Raw genomic sequence first — 22,895 nt, forward strand, 5'->3', positions numbered from 1 at the left:
AAAAATAATAAGAACCGTTGTCTTTAATTATTTATAATCCTGCGTTTTATTACTTCTTCGAAATTAAGATCAATTACACTTGATTTTTTTTAGTGAACGGTAAGCAAGTTATAATTGCACAGTTTTTATAGTAACCACTAAAATTATTCATGAAAAAAAAAAAAAAACAATTACTACATTTTTTTCAGCCAAAAAATACCAAATAAAAAATTTTTTCTCTAAATGTCTGATGGATCACGTAAAGTCTGTGAGTTACTAAAATCAAGGATTAAAAAAAAGTCGTGGTCTGTATGTATTCTGTTAATTAATACTTTCAACAGATGAAAAAAAAATGTGGATTTACCATGAGTTGAGTGAGGACGACGTCATGCATCTATATCCTAATTGGCAATTTTAAAGGAAAAAAAAAAAAAAATAATAATAATAATAATCATCGAATCCACTTGAGTGCTGCACCTGTGCGTCTATAGTCCGTCCTATGGATGCTGTAATGTTACACAATGGTTTTATTTTTGTAAGCGATTAATAACATTAAAAAAAAAGAAAAAAAAAAATTAAAATGATGGATGGAAAAAACAGTAAATTACAGTCACATCGTAAGTACTGTAGTTATGTAATATTAAAATACGTCAAAATTCCCCGGAGAGTTGAGAAATGAAAAAAATTTGTAGAATACCCAATTCAACATTGCTAAATTAAACTTTCACAGTTTGTTGAATAAACGCTCATGAGAGGTGGTGAAGAGTGTTACCCTACGGGGTATAGGAGCACACATATATATATAAAAATACAACACAGAAAGGGAACTCTCGCACTACTCTCAGGTATGTATATATACTATACTTACTACTACCCATCAGAGGAGAGCGGCCCTCGCGCGGTGCATGCAGTTGCCCCCTACCTATACATACATATAGATATTTATATATATATATAAATATATATATATATATATATATACGTACAGTCTCCCTTGTCCTTCCTTTTTCCTCCATCCTGCTCGTTTTGCTCTCTTACAAAAGGCGCGACTCTCCGCGCCGCCACTGGCTGTGTCGGCACTGGGTCAGTAGGCGCCTTGCCTTCGTCTCTCCCTCTATGTATCCTCTTCTCTCTCTCCTCCCTTTTCTCTCTTCCCCGCCCCGTTTTAGCGCTCCTCGTATATACCTATATTTATGTACACATATATACATATATATATACATACATATATACATATACATACTCTCTCTCGCGCACCTCTGCATTTCCTTTCAGCTTTAACTTTTAAGTATACAAATGTATATTGCACACTACTTTTGAATTACCTCTAAATCATTTGCAAATCGGTCGAGAGAAATCATCGTCATGTGTGTAATACATACATGATGTATATGCTTCCGTTGCGGAAGGACTCGCGCCGAGTCTCTTTGCGTAGGATATAGCGAATGTATATATATGTAAAAGGCACTGACGAGATTCGTCGTCGCGTCACGTTTCTCGCCGTAAAAGTCTAAATAATCCGCGACTGCTGAGCCATGCCGGAAATTGTATTTCGCACCGAGTGTGCGGAGCGCGTATCATCATGTGTATAAGGTACTGGCAACCGCGAATGGCGCGTTGACGATTGCAAATCATTTCAATGACTGATATTTTTCTTTAGAAGTTGGTTGTTTTTGTGCAACTAATCCTGTTTCTGATTTTCGTTCTTTGTGCGTTTTTTATCTCTTTTATTTCATACTGGTTGATTTTGAAGATAATGGAAAAAAAGCTGGAAAACTTCTAATAATCAATCTGTTTGTACGATTCAGTGATTTGCTGCTTATGGACAAAAATTTGAATGAACAATATTTTATGTCTCAACCTATGAAAAAACTACTTAGTCATTTTGATTTTAGTATTTAGTAATTATTCCGAAAAATATAGTTAAACAGCATTTTTTTAAATTACTGTCACGATACGTCAATCATTGGTGCAAGATGTGAGTCAGTTTTTACATTCAACACATACTGGCAAATATTATTGGATACATTGTTATTTATTTACGAAGGTTTTGTTTGGATGAGAAACATTTAATTTAATTACTCTCTATTCAAGCCAGAAGTCATTACTGTACGTACACACGTGCAATAAATCGTAGCTCTCCACGAAAAAAAAAAAAAAACTCTAAGCAGTCACGTGTTTAAGCACAAATATTATATAATCTATTGAAACAAATAATACAAAAACAAATAAACCAAAAGCCCAATAACAAGATGCGCAAACACGCACACGCGAACTGAGGGACGGTGAAAAAAAATCGCCTGTTTCGCGGAACCAAGAGAAACAGAAAGACCTACAAATAGATAGAAGTGCCTGCACACGTGCGAAAACTCGTTTTTTTTTCTTTCTTTTTTGCAAGAAGCGTACCTACTTGTAGAAAAATAAAATAAATAAATAAAAAACCTGAAACTCTAGCGCTGCAGCATCCCTTTTTTTCTTCTCATTCTTCTGGTGGGCCGAAAAAATTTTTTGTAACCTCGCCAAAAAAAAAGCGATGACCACGTATGATAATGACAATAATCAAAGGAGCGATCAGGACTTTTAGAGCTGGGGAATCCCCCTCGCGAAGCGAAGAGGACCTCGTCCCATTGAAGGAACCTCTTCATGCATATGAATGACAGACAGGAGCGAGCAATGGTGTATATAACATGTATTTGCACACACACGTATGCATGAATTACGAAATTCGCAAGCGCGTTTGTGTGCGTGTCCTGTTCTGTTTCTCTCCTGATGTGTATAACTATAAGTGCTCAAGTCTGTCTGCCTCTGGTGTTAAAGTATATATATATAAAAAAAAGGACATCGTCACCGCCGGCACGGTAGTAATTGTTGCATTGGTATTGGTTATTCGCCCATTTCTTCCCACCCACTCGTTAGGCTAGACTCTCGAGCGACCCACTCGCTTTGGTGACTCTTGTAATGCGTATATATATACGTTTGCAAACTACTTATATAGATAGTGGGTACTTCCGCTGCGCAGACACACAATCGGCCTGAACTCACAGCCGGAAATTGCAGGGGACGACTGTTGGTGTTTTTTTTTTTTTTTCTTTTTTTTTTCCTTTCTCGCCTATATTTTCTCGCGGATTTCAGAATGATGTGCTCAATATCGCGTGTGCAATAAATATGGGTGTATTTAACTATAAAGTACCATGTGTACACATACATGTTTGTATTGATAACGATGTCGTTGAGGGGGAAATGTTGTGTAAAACATATGGAACTACTACTGTACGGGAGATTTATACGGGATGCATTGGGTAATCAAGCTGATACTTTTCTTTATTCTATTTGGGACATTGTTATAAAAGAGTAATGTACACATACGTAATTTAATCGAGTTTTTGTGTGATTTTTCCGCTAAAGTCGTTTTTGTTTGTAGATCAACGGGGATACTTAGTCACGAGCACCGCGACGTCAGTCTCGCGATTAATCGTTATCGTTATGAATCACTGATGAGCTGATTGAACGTTTGATCAGAGATTTTCTTGAGAAAACGCGGTATTTTGCTGTATACAGCGAGATAAAGAGCGTTAAACCAGAAAAAAAACTCGAGGCATATACATGTATGTATCGTGGCACAAAAGAGTCGAAATAAAGAAGGAAGGAAATAAAGAAAGAAAGAAAGAAACAGCTTCTTGCAGCTCTTACGAATCCTTTGCTCGTTCAACAAACTTGAAATGACCAGCCGTCACCCGCAGAGCGTTGCTTAAAAGAGCAACTAACGGCAGTTTGAAAAGTGCAGTTACGATTAAACAATCGTCCTGTTACTCAAACGCAATTGATCCCTTCCTCTTTTTTTTTTTTTTTTCCTCTCAATGCACTCAACACCGCATCCTTCGGTTCGACACACGAAGGTCCCGTCATACGATCAAAGGCCATTCAATAAAAGCATTGCTTCTCCGTTTACCGGCTCAGATCCATTCAACGAGGGACGGATGCAGGTCCACGTGCGCGTGTGTTCTTTACGCACCGTCGAGAAAATGTGTTGGCACCCTCGTACATTTTGCAATGATTTTTGGGGTAACAAGAGAAAATGTTTTTCCATAAGTTATCAAACTGTTTTGGTGATAGGAGTGGTTCAATTTGTACGGCGTTAGAGGGATATATCTGCCGTTTTAAAAGATTCATTGTTACGTGACCGAATCCTTTTTAATATAATTATGTGGTTGGTTGAGTCAGATCATTTATATGTTATGTTATTATAAGTTGTAACAACGTGATAGGAAAACGATCTAGAATGCATTATCATACTTTATTTGCTTACTCTTTTTTAAAAAAATTACTAGCCAAATGACTGTGTTTTATTTAATTTTATACAAACTTAAATTATATGCAATGCATGATTATGTTTTGTAATTTAATAATGTACAAAAAATGCTGTCCGTACGTTTTTATTCTTTAAAAATAAACAGTAACAATAATAATAATAAAAATAATTTCTAAGTAATAATTTACCTAATTACATTATACCAAGATTAAAATAAAAGCTACGAAATATAAAAAAAAAAAATCTTTTTAAAAACACACGTGTATGTACAGTTGTTGGCATAATAAATATTGTAAAGACATGATACAGTAGGGTGTAGTGCATGCGAAGATTTAAAAAAAACGGATAACAAAATCTAAATTAAAACTATATTATCCTCGGGTGATGGTTGTATGAAAAAAAAAAAAAAAACCAAAATATTTATAATGAATGTAACGAAAATATTGGTGGCAATAAATTTATAGCTCGAGAGAAGCGCGACTAACGCCACTAGTAAAACGTAAATGGGCGATATCAGGTGACGATCCCTCACGGCTCATCATAAGCAACAGATGGTCCCAGAAACAAAGTGCCAAATCTAAATTCCACTCAACAACCCCCCCTTGAACAAGAGTTCCCATGATCATGGGTACAAAGTCGACGGAGACTGCACCAACGATGTGTCATCTACTTAGCAGCCAAGCGCCCAAACTGCGTCTTCGGCTGGCTCCTACGAGGGCCCACAAATGGCACTTCGAGGGTCCTATTTCCCCACGCGCGGCGGGGAAAAACATTTCGGGACGCGGCAACGTGTCGGAGAGGTGGACCATCGTAAACTCATAAACGGGCGTCGGGAGCTACCACCGGAGGACACGGGGCGCTGGCGAAAATTATTTCAGTGGGTCTGCCGCGCGGCGTTATATTGGTCCTCTCTGGCTTCCTTTTGCAAATTGCCGTTCGCGACCTTGGAATCGAATTCTTCGGCTTCCTCCTCTTTGCCCGCCGCCGCGGCCTTTCGTTTCCTCGGACGGCTCTACCCTCCCTCTCGCGCGCATCCACGCCTGGGTAAGGGTTCTTTTTTTTTTCCCTTACCATTTTTTTATGATGACGAAGGAGGCGCATGGATATTAGTCACTTTCTCTATACCTTGCCAATGTCGAGTGCTAAGGTATACACCATATATATTATATCTGCGTTGTATACACAAAGATGAAGAAAATGCAACCCTAGTTTACCATGTATATATAACATATACTGTACAGAAGACAACGAGTTGGCGATCGTTGTTTCCTCTGATGACGCATATTATAGGCATTTTCATTGAGTTCGAGGAAAAACAAGGGGCATAAATTAAAGCCGGTGGTAAAAAAAAATCGTCACTCTTATCAGCCGTATACATATACACAAGCGTTGACGTGACGCAGGTGCATTAGGTACGAGAAACAAGCGGTGGCGTTCGGCATCCCCTCTGACAATGGGCAGGTCGAGGCGTAAATAAAAGGAAAATATTAGTGGCCGTACGACCGATTGATTTTCGTCTGAGGCTCTCGTTAGGGAAAAGTGGGAAAACACAAATGTTGAGGACACTCGGGAGCGCAGCAGTGGGTAGTAAACCGCTGGCATTGTCGAGGGGAAAAGGCGCGCTCATCGGCGAGTGGTACCCCGGGGAGGAAAAAGGTACGAGGATTCACGGGAAGAAGAAAGTCCGTGAGAAGAAGAAGAAGAGGGGAGACCTGTACCGCAAGTTTACGGTTTTAATGGCTGGGAAAATGGGACGCTGTTGCGATTATTCAGAATATGATTGCCCCGTAGGAGTTTGCGGAGGAGGGATGGGGGGAGGAGACACGCTCGGACGAATTTTCCCCGGTGTACGAGGGGTAACACTTTGGTTTCAAAGGAGCCGGCGTTGGCAGGCGAAATTGCTGGTAAATGCGTTTTGCCAAAAGCTGCGCGAATTTTCATGCCCTGGCGCGCACGGGGCCAATATAAATCGTTGCGTTTAAGTAGTGCCAGCCCATGGAGTCGTTCGAGCTGTTGGGCAGTAAATAAAGCGCAACTTAATTTATAGGTCATTTTCAACCAAGATGACTCGTGACTCATGAATTTTTGGAAATTTCTTTCTTTTTTTCTTCTTCTTCTTCTTTTTTTTTTTTTTTTTTTTTTTTCTTTATCTCATTTAATTCGTTCTTAGGCATTTGATTAGAATTTGACGAGATTGAAGAACCATAATGATAAAGTATTACAACCATTGATGAGGGACAAAAAAAATAGTGCAAAGCTAATTTTAGTTTGTTTGATTGGGTGCACAACTACAATTTTTCCATCCTACTTTTTAATTACTTAAAAGAAGGAAAAAAGATAAATAATGAATATCATTTTCAGTGACATATTCCGATTTAGATTTTGTCAACGTAGCTGGCAATAATTCATTGTCCTTTACACCAATTTCAACTAATAACAACTTGGCTTGAATCAACTTCGAACCCCTTGGCTATGAGGTTTGGGCTTTACCAACTGAATTAAGTCAATTGTCGATCTTAGCGAAAGAAAAAGTTACATTTGTTGCACTAAAATAATTATATTGATCTTTAAAATCCGTATGGAATAATGAGGCGCATGATACAATACAGAAGTGAAACTCTTATTACTAAAAACATTTTTTGTTTAATACTGTTTGCGACTCAGTATACCGTACAGTTAAGATATTAAAGTTTACAGCGAATCGTTTAAAATCAAATATTAAAATTACTTTTTGAATACTTTAACAATGTTTATCTAGTAAATGATGTTTGTCAACCACCGCGTGATATAAGCAGTAATATGGATAAAATTTATTTATCACAAATAATTGGCTACATTTCCACCAAATATTACGTTACAAAACACAGAAAAAGCACCCGTGCCCATCGACTCTGACCATTAAAAACATCTGAGAGCCCATTCAGGACGAGCATACAATCGCCGGTGAACCAAAGGAAAGCCACCGCACAGGCAAATCGCCAACGGAGGCAACGACACAACAATTTTCCGCGCGTGCTCCGTGACATTGAATTACCTCCCCCAGCTCTCGGGCACGCATACAACACACGCGCGCGACCGTATATACATACCCGCGGGCCGACTTCCGCGTACACCGCGAGCCAGCTGATCTCCTTCTCGCTCGCGAACGAGACCCTGGTGGCCGAGACAATGACTGAACAATGAACTTGAACAATGATCTTTGCGTTTGCGCAATCGGTGGCCTTTTTTTTTTTTTTCTTCTTCTTTTCGTCGCTCCGCTCTACGCGCGATAAGCCGAGTGCAGTGCGCAAACGAGCGACTAAAAATCTAAAACAAAAACACACGTCGGGGGGAAAAACGAGCAACGCTTGGAGGTGTTGCTTGGAATTCGAAGGTGAAATTTCGTTTTAGGGCCGATGAGCCAAAGGATTACAATCATCTTTATTGTCTACCTTCGGAATGTTACTCAATAAAGCAATCCACCCGGGCGTAATTTGTTGTTGACCAAACTCGCACCCTCGAACAGCTTGTAAATTAATTTTATTGTACAAACGACTCCCCTGAATTCTCGGGTCCGAACGTGTCGGTGCAATTAAAAAGTCCCAAAGCCGAGTACCCAATCGCCTGAAGGACCCAACAAGAGGCAGCCTGTACTATATGAACATTCACTCGTGACCAAGCGAATAAAAATGTAGCATCTGGAATTCCCACAAAAGGCGCGTTCCAGCTAAGGCATTATACCCCTCCTGGCGTTTGCCAAAAATTGGCTTATCAATAACACCGAGGGAAGGATCGAGGGTCCTAGCCAAGGAGAAAAAAAAAAAGACCGGCGCCTCCCAGCATTCTTGCACGCGCTGGCGGCTCGCCTCAAACGCCGAAAGTGAAACTCCCTCCACCTCCCTCGAGCTTCCCCGAATCCGATCTTGGAGATGAGCGCCCGATTATTCAGTCACTTCCTCGGGCAGTGCAGGGAGCGAAAGGGTTTTTTTTTTTTTTTTTTTCTTTCAATGAAAAGAGCCACAGGACGAGTGGGATACATGTTCCTTCTATTTCCGGTCGAGCGCCACGTGATGTATGCGCGAATCTCCTTGGAGCTCGCGTTGGGTGCAGTTTCGACGAAAAAATCGTTTCGGCCGGAGGATCGAGATCGGCTGAGTCACGCGATTAAAGGCCTTGTTTCTTTTTTTTTTTTTTTTTTTTTTTTTTTTTCTTTTTTTCTGATCAATTATTACGGAACATATTTACAACGAGTAGCAGCACAGGCGTAAGTTTGTCGTTAATTGAAACGGCGATCGTAAACAAGAAGAGATAATCGGACGAGAGAAAGGTGTCCTGCGAAACCACGAAACAAGACCGAGTAGTAGAAATAAAAAAGGAAAGAAAAAAAGGGCAACGCCAACAAATTCGTTGTACATGACAAGAGGGTCCCGGTCGATGTATTTATGTCCTTTCTCCTCTTTTGGGTGCTTTCTTCTCTGGTAAGACCTATGGTGTCGATGTCAATATCAAGCATCTCTGCGCGCGACAGGGACTGGAACAAAAGGAAGAAGAGACCCATTGTCGTTGGGCGACAGATCCGAGGCTGAGATATCGGATTTGGAGGAGAAAATTCATCCCCGAAAGAAAGGAAGCCCGAGGCATTGATGTATACGCACGTAAAAAAAAAAAAAAAAATAAGACCGACTTTTGGCACGTCGGGGTGAAAGGGAAAGGTGTCTCTTTCTCGGTTTTTATCTGCGTATCTTTGGGCGCGCCGATACTTTACGAGGCAACCCTTCGCCGAATTTTCCACCCCCTACCCTCCATACACAGCCAATGGATGGAAAAACGGTTGCACGTGCAAAGTGGGGTTTCTTTCTTTCGACTTTTTCTTCTTCTTCTTCTTCTTCTTCCCCCTTGAGAGGAGAAGTTTGAGGTTGAAGTTGAAAGGACCCGTTCTACACTTCGGTTCGATGGTCGTGGGATTAGATGGTACGGTTCTCTCGTTTTATGGGGTGATCCGATTATAGCACGTATTGTCGAGCGATACTTTTATTGAAGAGCCAACCAACTGCAGCTGATGGCTGCTCACGTGCGTTTGAGATATGGGAAAATTCAACTTGATTATTATTTGAAAAATGGTAAACGTCAAAAATCGTATAAAATTGGTAATTTATTTTATAGCACGAGTTTCATAAAAATCTGGTCCATCTGTTGAAAGAGGATTGAAATCCATCCGATAATTTCAAATCCACAGCTGCCAGTTGGTACGAAGGTGGGTACTGTACGAGCGAGATTCCATCATTGAAAAAGAAAAAAGAAAAAACGTGTAAGGACGTACTCTCGAGTACCGGTCAGCCACATTTGCCAGCGATGGACAATGAAAGTAATCCAAACCAGCCAAGTAAGTCGGGGAGCAAAGATTTTCCCTCTAATATGCCTCTTGCGGACAACAACGGCCACATAAGCTTCCGGTTACGCGTATACGCGTGCCAGCCTCCTCCCCCCGTCGGATGTGCGCGTGCCTTGCCCTTTTTTTTCCCTCCCCGTACGTTAACATAATAAAAAAAGAAGAGCAGATATCCAGTAAAACATATTTTTCGGCAAACACCGGGATATGCAAGCAGTCCTCTCGTGTTTTTTCCTCCCCCCTAATTTATGAGCGCCCGGGAGGGATAAAAAAAGAGATCGTACTCCATACCTTTATCGCAGCTTTTTTAGACGAGAGGACAGGATAGATCAAATAGGATTTTTTTTTTTGTCGGGGTATAAATGTGTGTTTACAGTGCGAGGGTCCGGCACGCGTAGGAAGCCGAGCGTATGGGCATTTGCTGTGCGTGATGGATTTTTCTCTCCTCCTTCCCCATCGCTCTATCGTTCACGTGCCGTAACTCGATACGTTAGGGGCGCGTGTTACGTACACCGCAGGGTGATTTAGAAGCTCGGTTAGTCGTCGATTGCCCTTTTGTTGGGTTTTCTCGATGCGAACGCTCATTCGACGAATACAGATCCATGCATTGTTATCGAGCAATTGTTTTTTTTCTGTTTTGATTATTCAATGGGTTCACGAGCCGATCAACCTTGAACCCGTGCACAAGCGCATGACTACATTTTTCTCTGTATTAACCTCGAAAACGGTGTCACCGCGGTGGAAAAGCAATTAGACAAGCCATTGGTTCCCGTTAGGTAGATGCCAGCAGGGTTTAACGTAACTCTGACGAGGTAAACCTCGTATTTTGTTGATGAGAAATTGTCCGTTAAAAACTTGACTGCGATGGCTCTGATTGATCAGTTAGTGGGTCTCTGATCTGTCCATATGGTTTGTCAATGAATCATCACGTAACTCATGGGTCACCGTAGGTTATCACTATTATTGACCACGTATCGACATACCGTGATGGACAGATTTCAGATGAAGAAAAATTGTGTAAAAAAATCATACTCTACTTGATAAAGTGAGAGAAACAGTTGGTTCTCATCCGCAAATATCTGGAAGAACATACAGTCAAAGTTTGCGGGATAATCCTCACACAATTATTTCCATGCGTTATTATCGAGGTTATTATGTTGGATTGCAATCTGTTTCAAGGCTCCTTTTTTAAATATGCATTGAATCGTGGTAAAACAATCTTTGTTAACAATGGTGTAGATGCTACCATACTCTTAATCTTGAAAGAAAATTTTTACAACAATTAATTTAAGTCAGTAAATTTCATTGAATTAAAGATACATTTGTATTGTAAATTTCAAACACATTTTTAATATTCTACTAAAATAAATTGATTATACGATCATTTTTGGTCAATACGTCGAAATTGCATTAGAAACATCTGTTCACGAGGGAAGGGGTTTTATGCTGCTCCCAATCCAGTTCAGTCGTGTAGAGGTGGAAGTGGTTTACGGCGGAAAATAAATATAACGCAAATGTGCAATAAAAATATTTACAATATATTTACAGTGCTTAAATTATGAAAATGTGCTCAAGTGAAGGCAAGCGGAGAGAAGCTTTCTCTGCCGCCGCGGCGCGCTAACTAACATACTATGCTCGCAGAGCAATATTTATAGAGACAAAAGTTAAAGTAGAAATTCTAGTACATTGATAAATAAAGGTACAAGAGTAAAGGTAAAACGGTCTCCTGGGTATTGCAAATGTACGCGATGATAAAGGCGTATGATCGGAAAATTACTTCAACTTTAATACAAGAATAACAAACGTGACGCAATTTGAATTTAGAAAAGGTTTGTCGGCAAATATTCAGGTACAAAACTGAACAACATCTACAAGGTATTTAAAACATTATGAAGTATGAATTTACAATCAAACTAGTACACGGTCGTTTGTGCTGATTTACAATGTACTACTGAATGCCATGGTGGAAACGCTATTAAATTTTAGATTAAATACAATTTTGTCATGATCCAGCGAAGATAATATTTAGAGGGCAATGTCAAGTATCAAACTGTCATTAGACCGTACAGTAATTTATTAAAATTATCTTACTTCATATGGCACGAACAAAAGTATTTTCTAGCAAATCTTGGAGTGTAAATTTCAATCTTCTCCATGTATATTGAAATGTTACTACCTGCCACTACTTGTAACATCAGCATAAGGAAAAAAAAAAAAAACGATTTGTAAAATCCAATCCGCAAACATGAACAATAACATCACCACCTAAGGTATAATTATCAATACGCGCGTCTCCGTACAGTTAGTCCATGCTAGTAAGAGAGAGAGAGAGAGAGAGAGAGAGCACGTACCTACTCGGTGACGTTCGAAAAAGGACAGAAAGCCGTGAGCCGTGGATTTTCTTCCGCGTGGGCGTCCAGCCTCGTCCCTCTTAGATTTTCCACGGAAAAAAGGGACAGCAACGGCTGCCTACCTTTACGGGACACGACGTAATAATATATATATATATACACCATCGCCTCTCGTCGCTCCTTCTTTCCTCCTCTCCCTGCCATCGTCTCCTGCTGCTGATGCCCGTAATCGATGACGTCATAAGGTGTGGGTTCCGCCGCCTTGTAGTAGTCGAGCTGCTAAAGGATTGTTGCTCTGTCTTCTCTGTTCTGTTCTTTTGTTTTTACGACAAATGTCTCTATTGAGCTTGCCCTAAAAGGGATTTGTGCCAGAGACGATGGTCGGCTGGGTTTGTTCTGTCATTGGGACTACGGTGCATCATCGTTACTAGGTTTCACAATGATTAGCTGATACCTACATCATAAAATTGTTAGTGTCCTGTTACTCTTGTACGTTTTTATTACGATGAATCTAAGAGTATAAATTAGATTCTTGTAGGAAGGATAGTGCATCTTTTTTCTTCAAAAATTTATATTTAAAAATAAGTTCTAATATTAATGAATAATATTAGTGTGAAATGTTTGCAAGTCGCTCTTTGTGTAATTTTTAAACGAGTAAACCAACAATTAATAGTAGAAATAAGCGCAGATAAAACCATTTTCTCTCTTTCTCCTTACAATTGATTGTTTATTATTTCAAATGTGAATAGTTTATCTTTAGTTCTAGTCAACTTTAGATTCTAATAACAATTATTAAACCCCAGCTTTATCTTGGGTTTTTTTTTTTTTTTTTTTTTTTTAACAATTTGTATAATTTTATCATACAACCTTTTATTTTTATCATTTCTCTTGTTTTAATGGCGTTAGAATCGATCACATAGCAATGGATCTCATCTAATCATTTAGATCATAAATGTCGATCATACATACAGCCTCTTGCTCTCTCTAGTGAAGGTTCCAGGAAATTTCTAGTGCCTAGTATTATATAGTGGGTAACTTACCGAATGGCTCTTATGATACAGTGTTGATAAAATTTAGATTTTTAGTACATATAATTAAGATATAATTTCAAAAATGGTGGTAAATTATCATTGAGCTCAAAAGAAATAAGTTGAGACCGTCAACTGTCGAGAAGATTTTATTCTAATCAATGATTTATAACTTTGTAGTTTTATGTTATTTTTAAATTGTCAAGCATGTCATCTGAATAGCTTTTTATACTTTTTAACAATTTTTAGTTTTCATTGAGTTAATATAGGTAACAATTTAAAAATCTACTAGGATTCACTGAAGGTTTACTGCAATTTTAACTGTACTGACTGCCCTCTTTTGGATGTCAGTGGTAACAACTGGTGAAAGTCCTTTTGTAACAGAGTTGAACCTGTATTATCTACATTATAAATATAGAATAAGTAACTTGAATTCTCCCAAATGAAGTATTTTTTTTACATTGTATTCATTAATTATAAAAATAATGGTAATAAATTTATATTAATAATAACAATAGTTTATTTTACTTCTACAAAATTAGTGTAATACATTAACATACTAATGTATAAAATATTAAGTCAAGTGGTATAAAATAATAATTACATTATTAGTAGCACAACTTGTAAAATTGAGTAATAAGCTGAAAAAGATCAAGGTATCGTTTTTTAAATGACACATTAGTGTAAAAAAATTACTTTAGTTAAAGAAAAACATGTGGTTATAAAAAAAATTGCCTGTTAATAAAAATATTCATTATTTCAATTATATGTATTCTTTTTTTATATAATACAATCAAAACTATGCATGGAGTGCATAGAGATGTTTACTTTTACACTGCTTTTAAAAGAATCATTTCATACAATAATCTATTATTTATCCTTTGCCCCATGTACTGTAATAATTATTTTCTGATAAAGTTAAACTTTTTCTCTAAATCCACAGCTTCACTTGGGCCTGTTGAACCAAATCTATAATAAAAAAATTTTTGTGTATGATTATCAATAGTTGAATCACTTATGAATAATAAATTATGGTTAAGCATAACAATTACTTGTACTCGATGGGTTGAACCTTTTTTCCCTCAAGTTCATAAAGTATCGGTGTAAAGATTCTCCAGGCCTCACTGAGCTCGTCACTTCGCACGAAATTTGTCTGGGAGCCATTGAATACGTCCAAAATCAATCTCTTGTAAGCACCAGGATTATCGGTACCCTGAAACAGAAAAAAAAAAAAAAAAAAAAAAAGTAGTAAGTGGCACGTTAATACATTTGTATTTATGGTATAGTACACATGCGTGCACGTAATTATGTTATTGGAACAGCTTGGATGATCCGCCTCACATTGAATTCCTTTCGATAATCAAAGTCCATCAAAATGTCCTCGATTTGAGTATTAATACCAGGAGTCTTGGACATCAACTTCAACTGCAGAGCTTCCGATTCCTTGATTCTTATAACGACTTCATTCCTCATTGTCTCATTGTTGAACAAATTGTTATGAACGTCTTTGAACTGAACGACCACCTCAGTTTTGTTGGAATCCAAACCTTTTAGGGATACAAGTAATCACCATAGAAATCATTTCGTAAATTTTTTTTACTTTACAATGTAAAGTTGGAAGAATAAATGTATAGGTGTATCACCTTTGCCGGCTCTAATGATGAATGGCACGCCTCGCCAGCGATGATTATCGATGTCGAGTACCGTAAGAGAAAAAGTGGCGGTAATGGAGTCATCGGGAACCGTCGGGTCTTGCCGATAACCGATTCTCTCTCTGGGATCGTCGGACTCGGGGTTACCGATGTACTGGCCTATGACTACTTTGCCCAACGTAACTGGCTTTATGCTCTTCAGAACGGCTTCTTTGGCGTCCCTGGATAAAGGAGTATATCAGTACAATACAGTGATAAGGGTTGCAAATTTTTATCAGTCCATTACTCATACATTATTACTAAATGTTTACTGTTAAAAAATTTGGTACCACCAACTATATTTTTAATTTGAGTAACAAAATCTACAAAAAAAAAATTTTTAAACAAAAATTATTTGCACTTAAAAACTTTGACCAAAAATTATTATTACTTGAATTTTTGTAATTATGCGCTATAGAATGTAATAGAGAATATTTTATTTCAAATGTAAATGTGATTCACATTTGTTTAAAAATAAGTATACTTAATAAATATAATTTACGATGATTTTATGATTCCTAATCCTATGATATGTAATGGTAATGTTATGCACACCTTGTTTTACGTTACTAAGATATTAAATAGTTGATATGATTGTATAAAATAAAATAAAATTACATATAAACCAAAAAACAACGTATCTTTAGAAAGATAACTTTTTTTATATCAGTTAGCCGTCTATATTAAATGTATGCTCTCAATGAAACATTAATTTTTATAGTTATGAAAACTACTTATTTGAAACAATTTTACAACTGGATGTCGTTGCAATTCGTATCAAAAAATAAATAAATAATTTTAATTTTTTTAAGAGTGACATTACGTAAATAATGCCCCCAAGTACGAAAATGTCTACCTTATGTCATTCGGGTGCACGGACTCTGGCCTCTCCATGGCAACGAGCGTCACTATCTGCATAAGGTGGTTCTGCACGACGTCCCGGATGATTCCGTTCTCATCGAAAAAGCCACCCCGGCCCTCGACCCCAAGGTTCTCCCTAAAGTCAACCTCGACGGCAGCTACGTGCTCACGGCTCCAGACAGGCTCGAGCACGCGATTGGCGAATCTCAGCGCCACCAGGTTCTGCACCATCTCGTAGCCGAGAAAATGGTCCATCCGGTAGATCTGCTCCTCCTCGAAGAGCCGAGCCAACTGCTCCGTGAGCTGCTGGGAGCTCTCCGAGTCTCTCCCGAAGGGCTTCTCGATCACGAGGCGCGTCCAACTCCCGGGGGGTCCCTTCCGTGGCAGCTGGGCCGCGGTCTCGGCAAAGCCCGAAGGTGGTATTGCCAGGTAGAACAGCCGGTTACCCCCGCGGTCCTCGAGCACCCGGGCCATGATCTCGTAGTCGATCGTCTGGTTGCTCGAGCCACCGGTGTACTCGTTGACCGACCAAAACTTCTCGTATGTAGCTTTGTCCTGGGGTCTCAGGTCAACGAAGGGCTGGACGCGCTCTCGGATGTCACTGATGGTGCGGTTGCTGCGAGCGAAGCCATAGATGCGGGTCTTGTCTGGCAAGAGGTTGTCTCGGTAGAGCTCCCACAGGGCTGGGTAGATCTCGCGCCTGGCCAAGTCCCCCTGGACGGTATTTTGTTTTAAATTTAAATAACAAGAAAAATTTAAGGGGTGGAAAGTAAAGCCCCTATATGTTTGAAATTTTTTCAGTTGTGTTGACTCGAGTTATTTTTTGTTTTTAAATCTGGGATGGGCAAAAGCATACAAGTCTTAAAAATTAATTATTCGTGTAGCTTGTGAAAAAATATTAATTATAAATCATCAAAGTCGGCACTTACTGTAGCTCCAACAAGTACAAATGAGTAAAGCTCTTTTTCGTTAATTTTGGTCGACACATTGGAATAGTCATCCTTTGGTGGGACCGCCGGCGAATTGTTGGCAATGCTCTTTTCGACTGAGAAACCTGTTTCATAAAATGTTTTCGTGTTTTTAATGATCTGTAAATTATTTTTCATTAGCACTGACCTCCACATAAATAGACGAGCGCGCGCGTGCAGGCACAGATAGATATTTTTGAAAGATTTGAGTAATATATTTTTATTGCTGTCTCGTGAAATAATATTTACACCATCTTATCACTACATTATCTGCTAGTTAATCTTTACGAGAAAACAGTACCTATATGTTACTATCTCGTGTTACTCTGTCAAGAATGGGGAGGTTAATTATATCCTTATATTTGTCAATAAAAAGAGAGAGAGGATCTGGAAACATGTGAAAATGGATTGTGTATACAGTTCATAAATATAAGTGTTACGAGTAAGCAGAAAGTTACAAGTACAGTAAATAACATTGTAAAAATTAAAATTTTTTTGCTGCGTAATCATTTTACTCAGACTCGGGCCCAATTATTTGATGGATTTTGACACTTAAAAAATCAAATAAATAAAATTCTTGTGTCTGACAGACAAGTGTAAAACATTAATACATTTTGTGGATTGAATTTGAAACAAAATGTTTCAATACTTTTTTAGATGCTTTGACTACTTTTTTTTCGGCTGAAACTCATTTTCTTTCTTATTTCTATCCACTGTTTTGCTAAAAAAATTTGTTCCAAACACTGTATTAAAAGTAGTAATTAAAAAAGAAATATTTTAATACAATGAATGTAATACTATTTTATCAAAAAGTAATATTGCAAAAAAAAAATTAAAACTATCGCTGCGCCAGTATGATTTTAATGAATAAATGAAAATTGAAAATAATGGGGACTATGTCTATGTATGTGTAAACAGAATTACTGTATTACTATTTAAACAAATAAAAACACTGTTTACCAACTCCAAAGCAGCAGAGGATTAGAAGCTGTAGTCTCATCGTGGATTAGACTAGAAAAAAAAATGATCAAAAAATGTGATTAAAAAAAAAAAAAAAAAAATTTATTCCTACGCTAATCCCCAAATCATCCCAGGAACGAGTAGAGTTGAGCGATAAAAGTAACGTATGACTTCATGTATCAAAATCATTAGACATAGGTAAAACTCTCTCACGGAACAACAAAAACTTCCTGTATCGTGTACAGTAACAAAGACAATTAAAATTCCACAAATTACGTATTATGACGGAACGAAATAAGTACACGACTTAATTGCGTGCAAAGAAAAAGAAAGAAAAAACAAGAAAACTCAACACTGTATGCTAAAAACTGTACTCGCCAACAAAAATTGAAGTTATCGGGATGAAAGCCCGCGGACCAATGCCGTGCGACCGGCGAGTACCATCGTTTTAAGTTAGCGCAACGCGACGAAGCCTCACGACCTTGAGACTCAGAGATACGAAATGATGTGTAATAAAAATTACAGGTATGGCGTAACAGTTAGCAGCACTCACCGTGCGTCTGTAGTTCCTCAGGGACGGTCACTGTGATAAGTCTATTCGCGAGAGTTTGCGTTGTGTTTCCCGTATCGTTGAGTCACTGCTTCTTTTTTTTTGATTTTTTTTACAACTTTCTTGCGACTGATTAATAAATTCATCAATATAGCAATTTTAATCGGTTATTTATGTATTATTGGTATAGGAATTTTGGTAAATTGAACCGTAATATTTATTAATCCGAATAATGATTGGTTCGTCAGCTGATGAGTGAATATACCAATCGATTAAAATCTTCAAACATGTTTAATCTCGAAAAGTGATCATGAAATGTCGATAAATATAACTAAGCCGTGGGACAGAAATAAACGTTTTGCATTGGGTGATTTATTGATTCTATAGGTATTATGAAAACAAAGCAAAGTTTATTTGATTTTCGTTTCACACAATTCGTTAATGATTTTTCGAGGATGATCCTTATTACATAAAATCCACAAGCTATTTTGTTACATTCGATATTGTATTGTTTGGTGCAAGCTTCTTTGGACTTGATTATTGGTCGTCTATGATTATTCATGTATATATATGTGACTGACGTTACAAATGAATTAATTTCCATCCGATCGGTGGGAGTTCCGTAAATGAAACGCAACGCAAAATAATCAAAATGGTCTGGCGTTGGTTTTAGTGAATAAAAAACAACTACGCGCATCCAACAGTTGCGCAATGGCTTTCCGATCGAAGAGCATACAGTCATCGATACAGTTTCATTGTCTCATTGTATAAAAATTAGTTGAAATAAATCAGTTGTTTCATGATTTAAAAAAAATAATTATAATTCACCTCTTCAAATGGGCCTTACAAGTAGCAATTTATACTAGTGAAATAAGTAAGTAAGATCCACATGACAATAAAGACTAAAAACTATGTACGATGACGCGCGCCCGGCAGATCGATTCACACAATCGCCCGCCAACTCCCCGTAAAACATACAACTTTCTTCAATAAATAATCGTTTATTAAATATACAAAATTACAATCTAACGCGTCGTGCGTGTATAAAAAAAAAAAAAAAAAAAAAAAAAAAAACAGTTCTCCCACGCGCTCATCGATCATCTTGGTCGGCGCTCCACAACAAGTTCAACAACAAAAGAAAACCCTCCGGTCTGTGGTTTAGTAGTTCGTAGCGAGGTTCGAGCTACCGGAGCTCGAGGAGGAGGACGAGGCCGAGGGGGCGCCGTACGAGTTCGAGGTTCCAGCACCCGAGTAGTAGTTGTAGGCGAGATTCTGAGCCTCGGCGCCGCTGGTGGGGGTCCAGACGCGCGAGTACGGCCCATTGCCGTCCCACGTGTTGACCGGCTCGTAGCCCGAGGTCGTGCTCGAAACCGGCGGGGCCCCGTACACGGGGCTTGGGTCCATCGTCATGCCTATAGGAAAGAAAATCCGAGTCTTACTTCCGATTCGTTGCCATTCGATGGAATTTCACGCAATAATCGTATACGTACCCATGGGTGGAGTCATCCCTCCCTTTTTGAAGAACTGCACGGCGATGAATCCCAGGACCAGCAGGATGGCCAGTTTGGAGAGCACGAGGGCCTTCAAGGCCTTGAAGCCGATCATGGCCACGAAGATCGGCATGAGGGCCTTGAGCTTGAGCTTGAGCAGCAGCAGGAAGGGCAGGAGGATCTTTTTCTTGAGCAAACCGCGGGCCTGGACGGTGGCCACCTCATCGTTGCCGAACTCAACGTCGAGGTTCAAGAGGCTCCTGGCTGGCCGGTACTTGAGCCTTGCGTCGATAAGGGGCACGTCCAGCCCATACTCGAAGCTCTTGAGGTATTTGAAGGTCCGCGCCACCAGGGCCTCGTCCATGCTCTCCAGCGATCTGGCCTCGGTCGAGGTGCCCAGCTTTTCGTCCAGGTAGCCGAGCACCTCGTGCTTCAGGCACGATGACCACGAGTCCGCGCCGATGCACTCGTTGAGCGACTTGCTCAGCAGATCCTCGGCTAGGGCCGCTGGGCCGAGGAGCCCGATTATACCGATCACAACTACGATCGAGCGCATTGTCGCTGATTTTTTATTATTACTATTGTTGTCCTTTAGCCTGTTGGGTATTATTTTTTTTTTTTTTCAATCAAGTTGGACGTGTCGATCGATAGTTGGCTTGTCACTCGAAGAGTCCGCCGATGCGCGGAGCCACTTGGTGCACAATCGGTGATCGAACTGCGACTGTCGGAGGAGTGGCTCGCCCCTTTTATTTAATCTGCCCCTCGTCGGTCTCCTACCACGCGGCTCTTCCACCTCCTCTTTGGCGGAAGCTCCGCAAGCACACCTATGCGAGCAGCCGTGGGCGCTGCGACACCATCGGGGACCGCCCGAAAAATCTATGTTATTCGGTCGCGCATGCCTCGAATGGCCGATCGAAGGAAAATTGTATTTAAATTTCACTCGCGCTGGAGCGGTGGGCCCGTCCGTGCTGCCATGCACTGGTCGCAGCCCGTATATGAACGCGCGCGAGCGCCCGGCAAACGGAACTGACTCTCGTTTCGTATGGACAATGTGTGCCTGATGGGTAAGTATCTTCCTTTTCGTTCATGCCTGTACTTACGGCTTTTAATTACCGGTGTTGGTGCAAATTTTACAAGCCTCGATGTTTTTGCTTCGGGGAGCTTTTTTTTTACGAGCTTTTCCTGTTCCGTTGCGTGTTTGGGATTCCACTGTCAAGTTGGATCGGCAAGCGTTGTACGTGTACGCCGATACTTTGTGTATTAATCAACAAGTGCGTTATGCGTTTGTTTGGTTTTTTTATTTTTCAAACCAACTGATTGGGTTGGTGTGTTTTTACACGTCAGCCAAGTGTGCGTCAATAATATTTTTAAGCCAAAGATGCGTTACGCAAGTATAATGTGGCAAAGTGGCCATGTTCACTACTAAGACTGTGTACCATACACTTTTTCAACCTAACAAAGTGTTTTCAAATAACTATTTCATTCATATTTTTAATATATTGTATTTTGCTTGAGGTGGGTAGGAATGATTTAAATCATGAATATGAGTGCAAAAAACTCTTGAAAAAACAATTCATTTATTGATTTATTGTATTAGTTCTGCACAAAATCAAAAATGATACAAAAAATTCCACTGAATATGTGTTAATTTATTATATACATATGTATTTATGGACTTTTCAATTATGAGAAGAAAACTCTTTGAAATAATTATACATCATCTTTTTACATGAAGGCTTCTTTATATCTCTTTCTTAAATTGAACAAAAAAAAAATTTTTGTATAAAAATACCACAGTGATAGTTTTACCATTGTATTAAATATGCTTTTGCAAAAAAATATTGCTGTCCACTTTTGCACCCCTTCTATATTTTAAATTTATATTGAAAGTACATATTACTCAAAATGAAGGTGAGATAAAAAATTGTAGTACTTTGCAGAGTCACCGATCTATTCAAATATTTACTGCCATTTATATTTTATGTCATTTACGAGCACTAAAAGCCCCCTTCTCGAGTGGTTCTAAACTGAGTCCATATAAGGAGGATCGAACTCAGTGTCACTAGAGTGCAGTCCTGGTTTACTGCCATTCGACCTACACAAAAGGTATTTTGGAGGTTCGTCTTAGTTATAAATGTATTTCGTCATATTTTTAATCATACGTAACACTTATATAATTTGTTATTAAACTTTTTAAGCATCAATCCAATAATTTTTTTTGATAAACGAAAGATGTTCATATTCAATACATTATAAGTAATTATTCAATAATTTGTTGAGAAAATTATTGTTATCAACCAACTATACAAAGGAACTCAATACTACAGTACTGAGCTACAGTTGAAGTTGACGGTATACTTTGTAACTTGCCCACAGTGTGCTTATTGTAAGAAGAATTTACGCTGTATAAGCTTTTGTACAGCGTAGATTCATTTGCCTTTTGCTTCGGTATGCCTACCAAAACACTTTATAAGCGTACCATAAAAAAATGTGGAGTGTCTCGTAGTGAAGTACAAAACTGTTAATTGAACCGATGTTGGGTTGATTAATCAAGTATCGTGATTTGTTTATAAATTATTTGGAAGCACAAAGGATATCATTTGATAGCACCACTGGCTTGTTGAAATACTGAAAATTTGTTAATCTAATTTACAAAATTTAGCATGTTACGTGCAACATGTTTTTTATTGTAGTGTCTTCTCCACTAACTAAACACATTTACATTTGCTACGTAAGAGTTAAACTTTATTTGATGTAAATTATACACGAAATTCATAAAGGATGTAAATCAGGATCTTACACGACTTTAAGAATTCAAAAACTACAGCAATTATCGGTGGTAAAAATAGTTGGTAATAATAATTGTAGCGGGGCTCAAGAATCACCCAAATTTCAATACACGTGTTGTAAACCAGTGCTAACTTAACGAGTAAATTGACTAAAAAAAAAAAAAAACTTTTATGATTGATGAATGTAGCTTGGACATGAGGCATCCACTGCTGTACAACTTTTTTTCTATTTTCTAAACATACATGATCACATAAAAAAAAGTAAATGTTTAATTCAATTTTTAAAATTTATAATTTGTTTTAGTCAACAACTACTTAACGATTAAAACAATTTCGTAAGTAATAATGTAAAATTTAAAAAAATTGTTGTCCCAGATACATTCACTAAACAGGAAATAATAAAATAACCAGTTAGTTTTCGTATGGTTTAATGTTTTTTACTTATAAGATGAATAACATCTTTGTAAAAAAAAAAAAAAAAAATCAAAGTAAGCATTTATTATGATTATTTTTCTCAATAAACCTTAATACTTTTCCTAAAAATCCCAAAA

General features: G+C 38.5%; 2 protein-coding genes across 2 annotated transcripts; both read right to left on the reverse strand.

Moving 5' to 3' along the window:
- Positions 1-13,884: 13,884 nt before the first annotated feature.
- On the reverse strand, positions 13,885-17,841 carry LOC106642539 (glucose-6-phosphate 1-dehydrogenase-like). Its single transcript, XM_089594460.1, has 8 exons — positions 17,792-17,841; positions 17,516-17,566; positions 16,517-16,641; positions 15,583-16,301; positions 14,679-14,908; positions 14,377-14,582; positions 14,088-14,248; positions 13,885-14,004 (listed from the first exon to the last, which is right to left on the reverse strand). The coding sequence occupies exons 2-8, from the start codon at positions 17,553-17,555 to the stop codon at positions 13,938-13,940; spliced, it is 1,548 nt and encodes a 515-aa protein (XP_089450586.1). The 5' UTR covers positions 17,556-17,566; positions 17,792-17,841; the 3' UTR covers positions 13,885-13,937.
- Positions 17,842-19,223: 1,382 nt separating this feature from the next.
- Positions 19,224-20,111, reverse strand: Osi20 (DUF1676 domain-containing protein Osi20). The gene is made up of 2 exons (XM_014357377.2): positions 19,556-20,111; positions 19,224-19,477 (listed from the first exon to the last, which is right to left on the reverse strand). Exons 1-2 carry the CDS (start codon positions 20,109-20,111, stop codon positions 19,224-19,226), a joined length of 810 nt encoding a protein of 269 aa, XP_014212863.2.
- Positions 20,112-22,895: the final 2,784 nt, after the last annotated feature.

Source organism: Copidosoma floridanum, unplaced genomic scaffold (assembly GCF_036245765.1).
Source record: "Copidosoma floridanum isolate Cflo_tuat_1 unplaced genomic scaffold, Cflo_Japanese_pri ptg000021l, whole genome shotgun sequence".
NCBI classification, from domain to species: Eukaryota; Metazoa; Arthropoda; class Insecta; order Hymenoptera; family Encyrtidae; genus Copidosoma; species Copidosoma floridanum.

What these genes read in the sequence shown, in the direction of transcription:
- LOC106642539 (XM_089594460.1), bottom strand. Translation starts at nt 17,555, where the DNA reads ATGAGACTACAGCTTCTAATCCTCTGCTGCTTTGGAGTTG. An exon ending in TTGTACTTGTTGGAGCTACA is followed by an intron (nt 16,302 to 16,516) that starts GTAAGTGCCGAC and finishes AATACCGTCCAG; the next exon opens with GGGGACTTGGCCAGGCGCGA. An exon ending in GTTCAACCCATCGAGTACAA is followed by an intron (nt 14,005 to 14,087) that starts GTAATTGTTATG and finishes TTTTTATTATAG; the next exon opens with ATTTGGTTCAACAGGCCCAA.
- Osi20 (XM_014357377.2), bottom strand. Translation starts at nt 20,111, where the DNA reads ATGCGCTCGATCGTAGTTGTGATCGGTATAATCGGGCTCCTCGGCCCA. An exon ending in AGGGATGACTCCACCCATGG is followed by an intron (nt 19,478 to 19,555) that starts GTACGTATACGA and finishes TCTTTCCTATAG; the next exon opens with GCATGACGATGGACCCAAGC.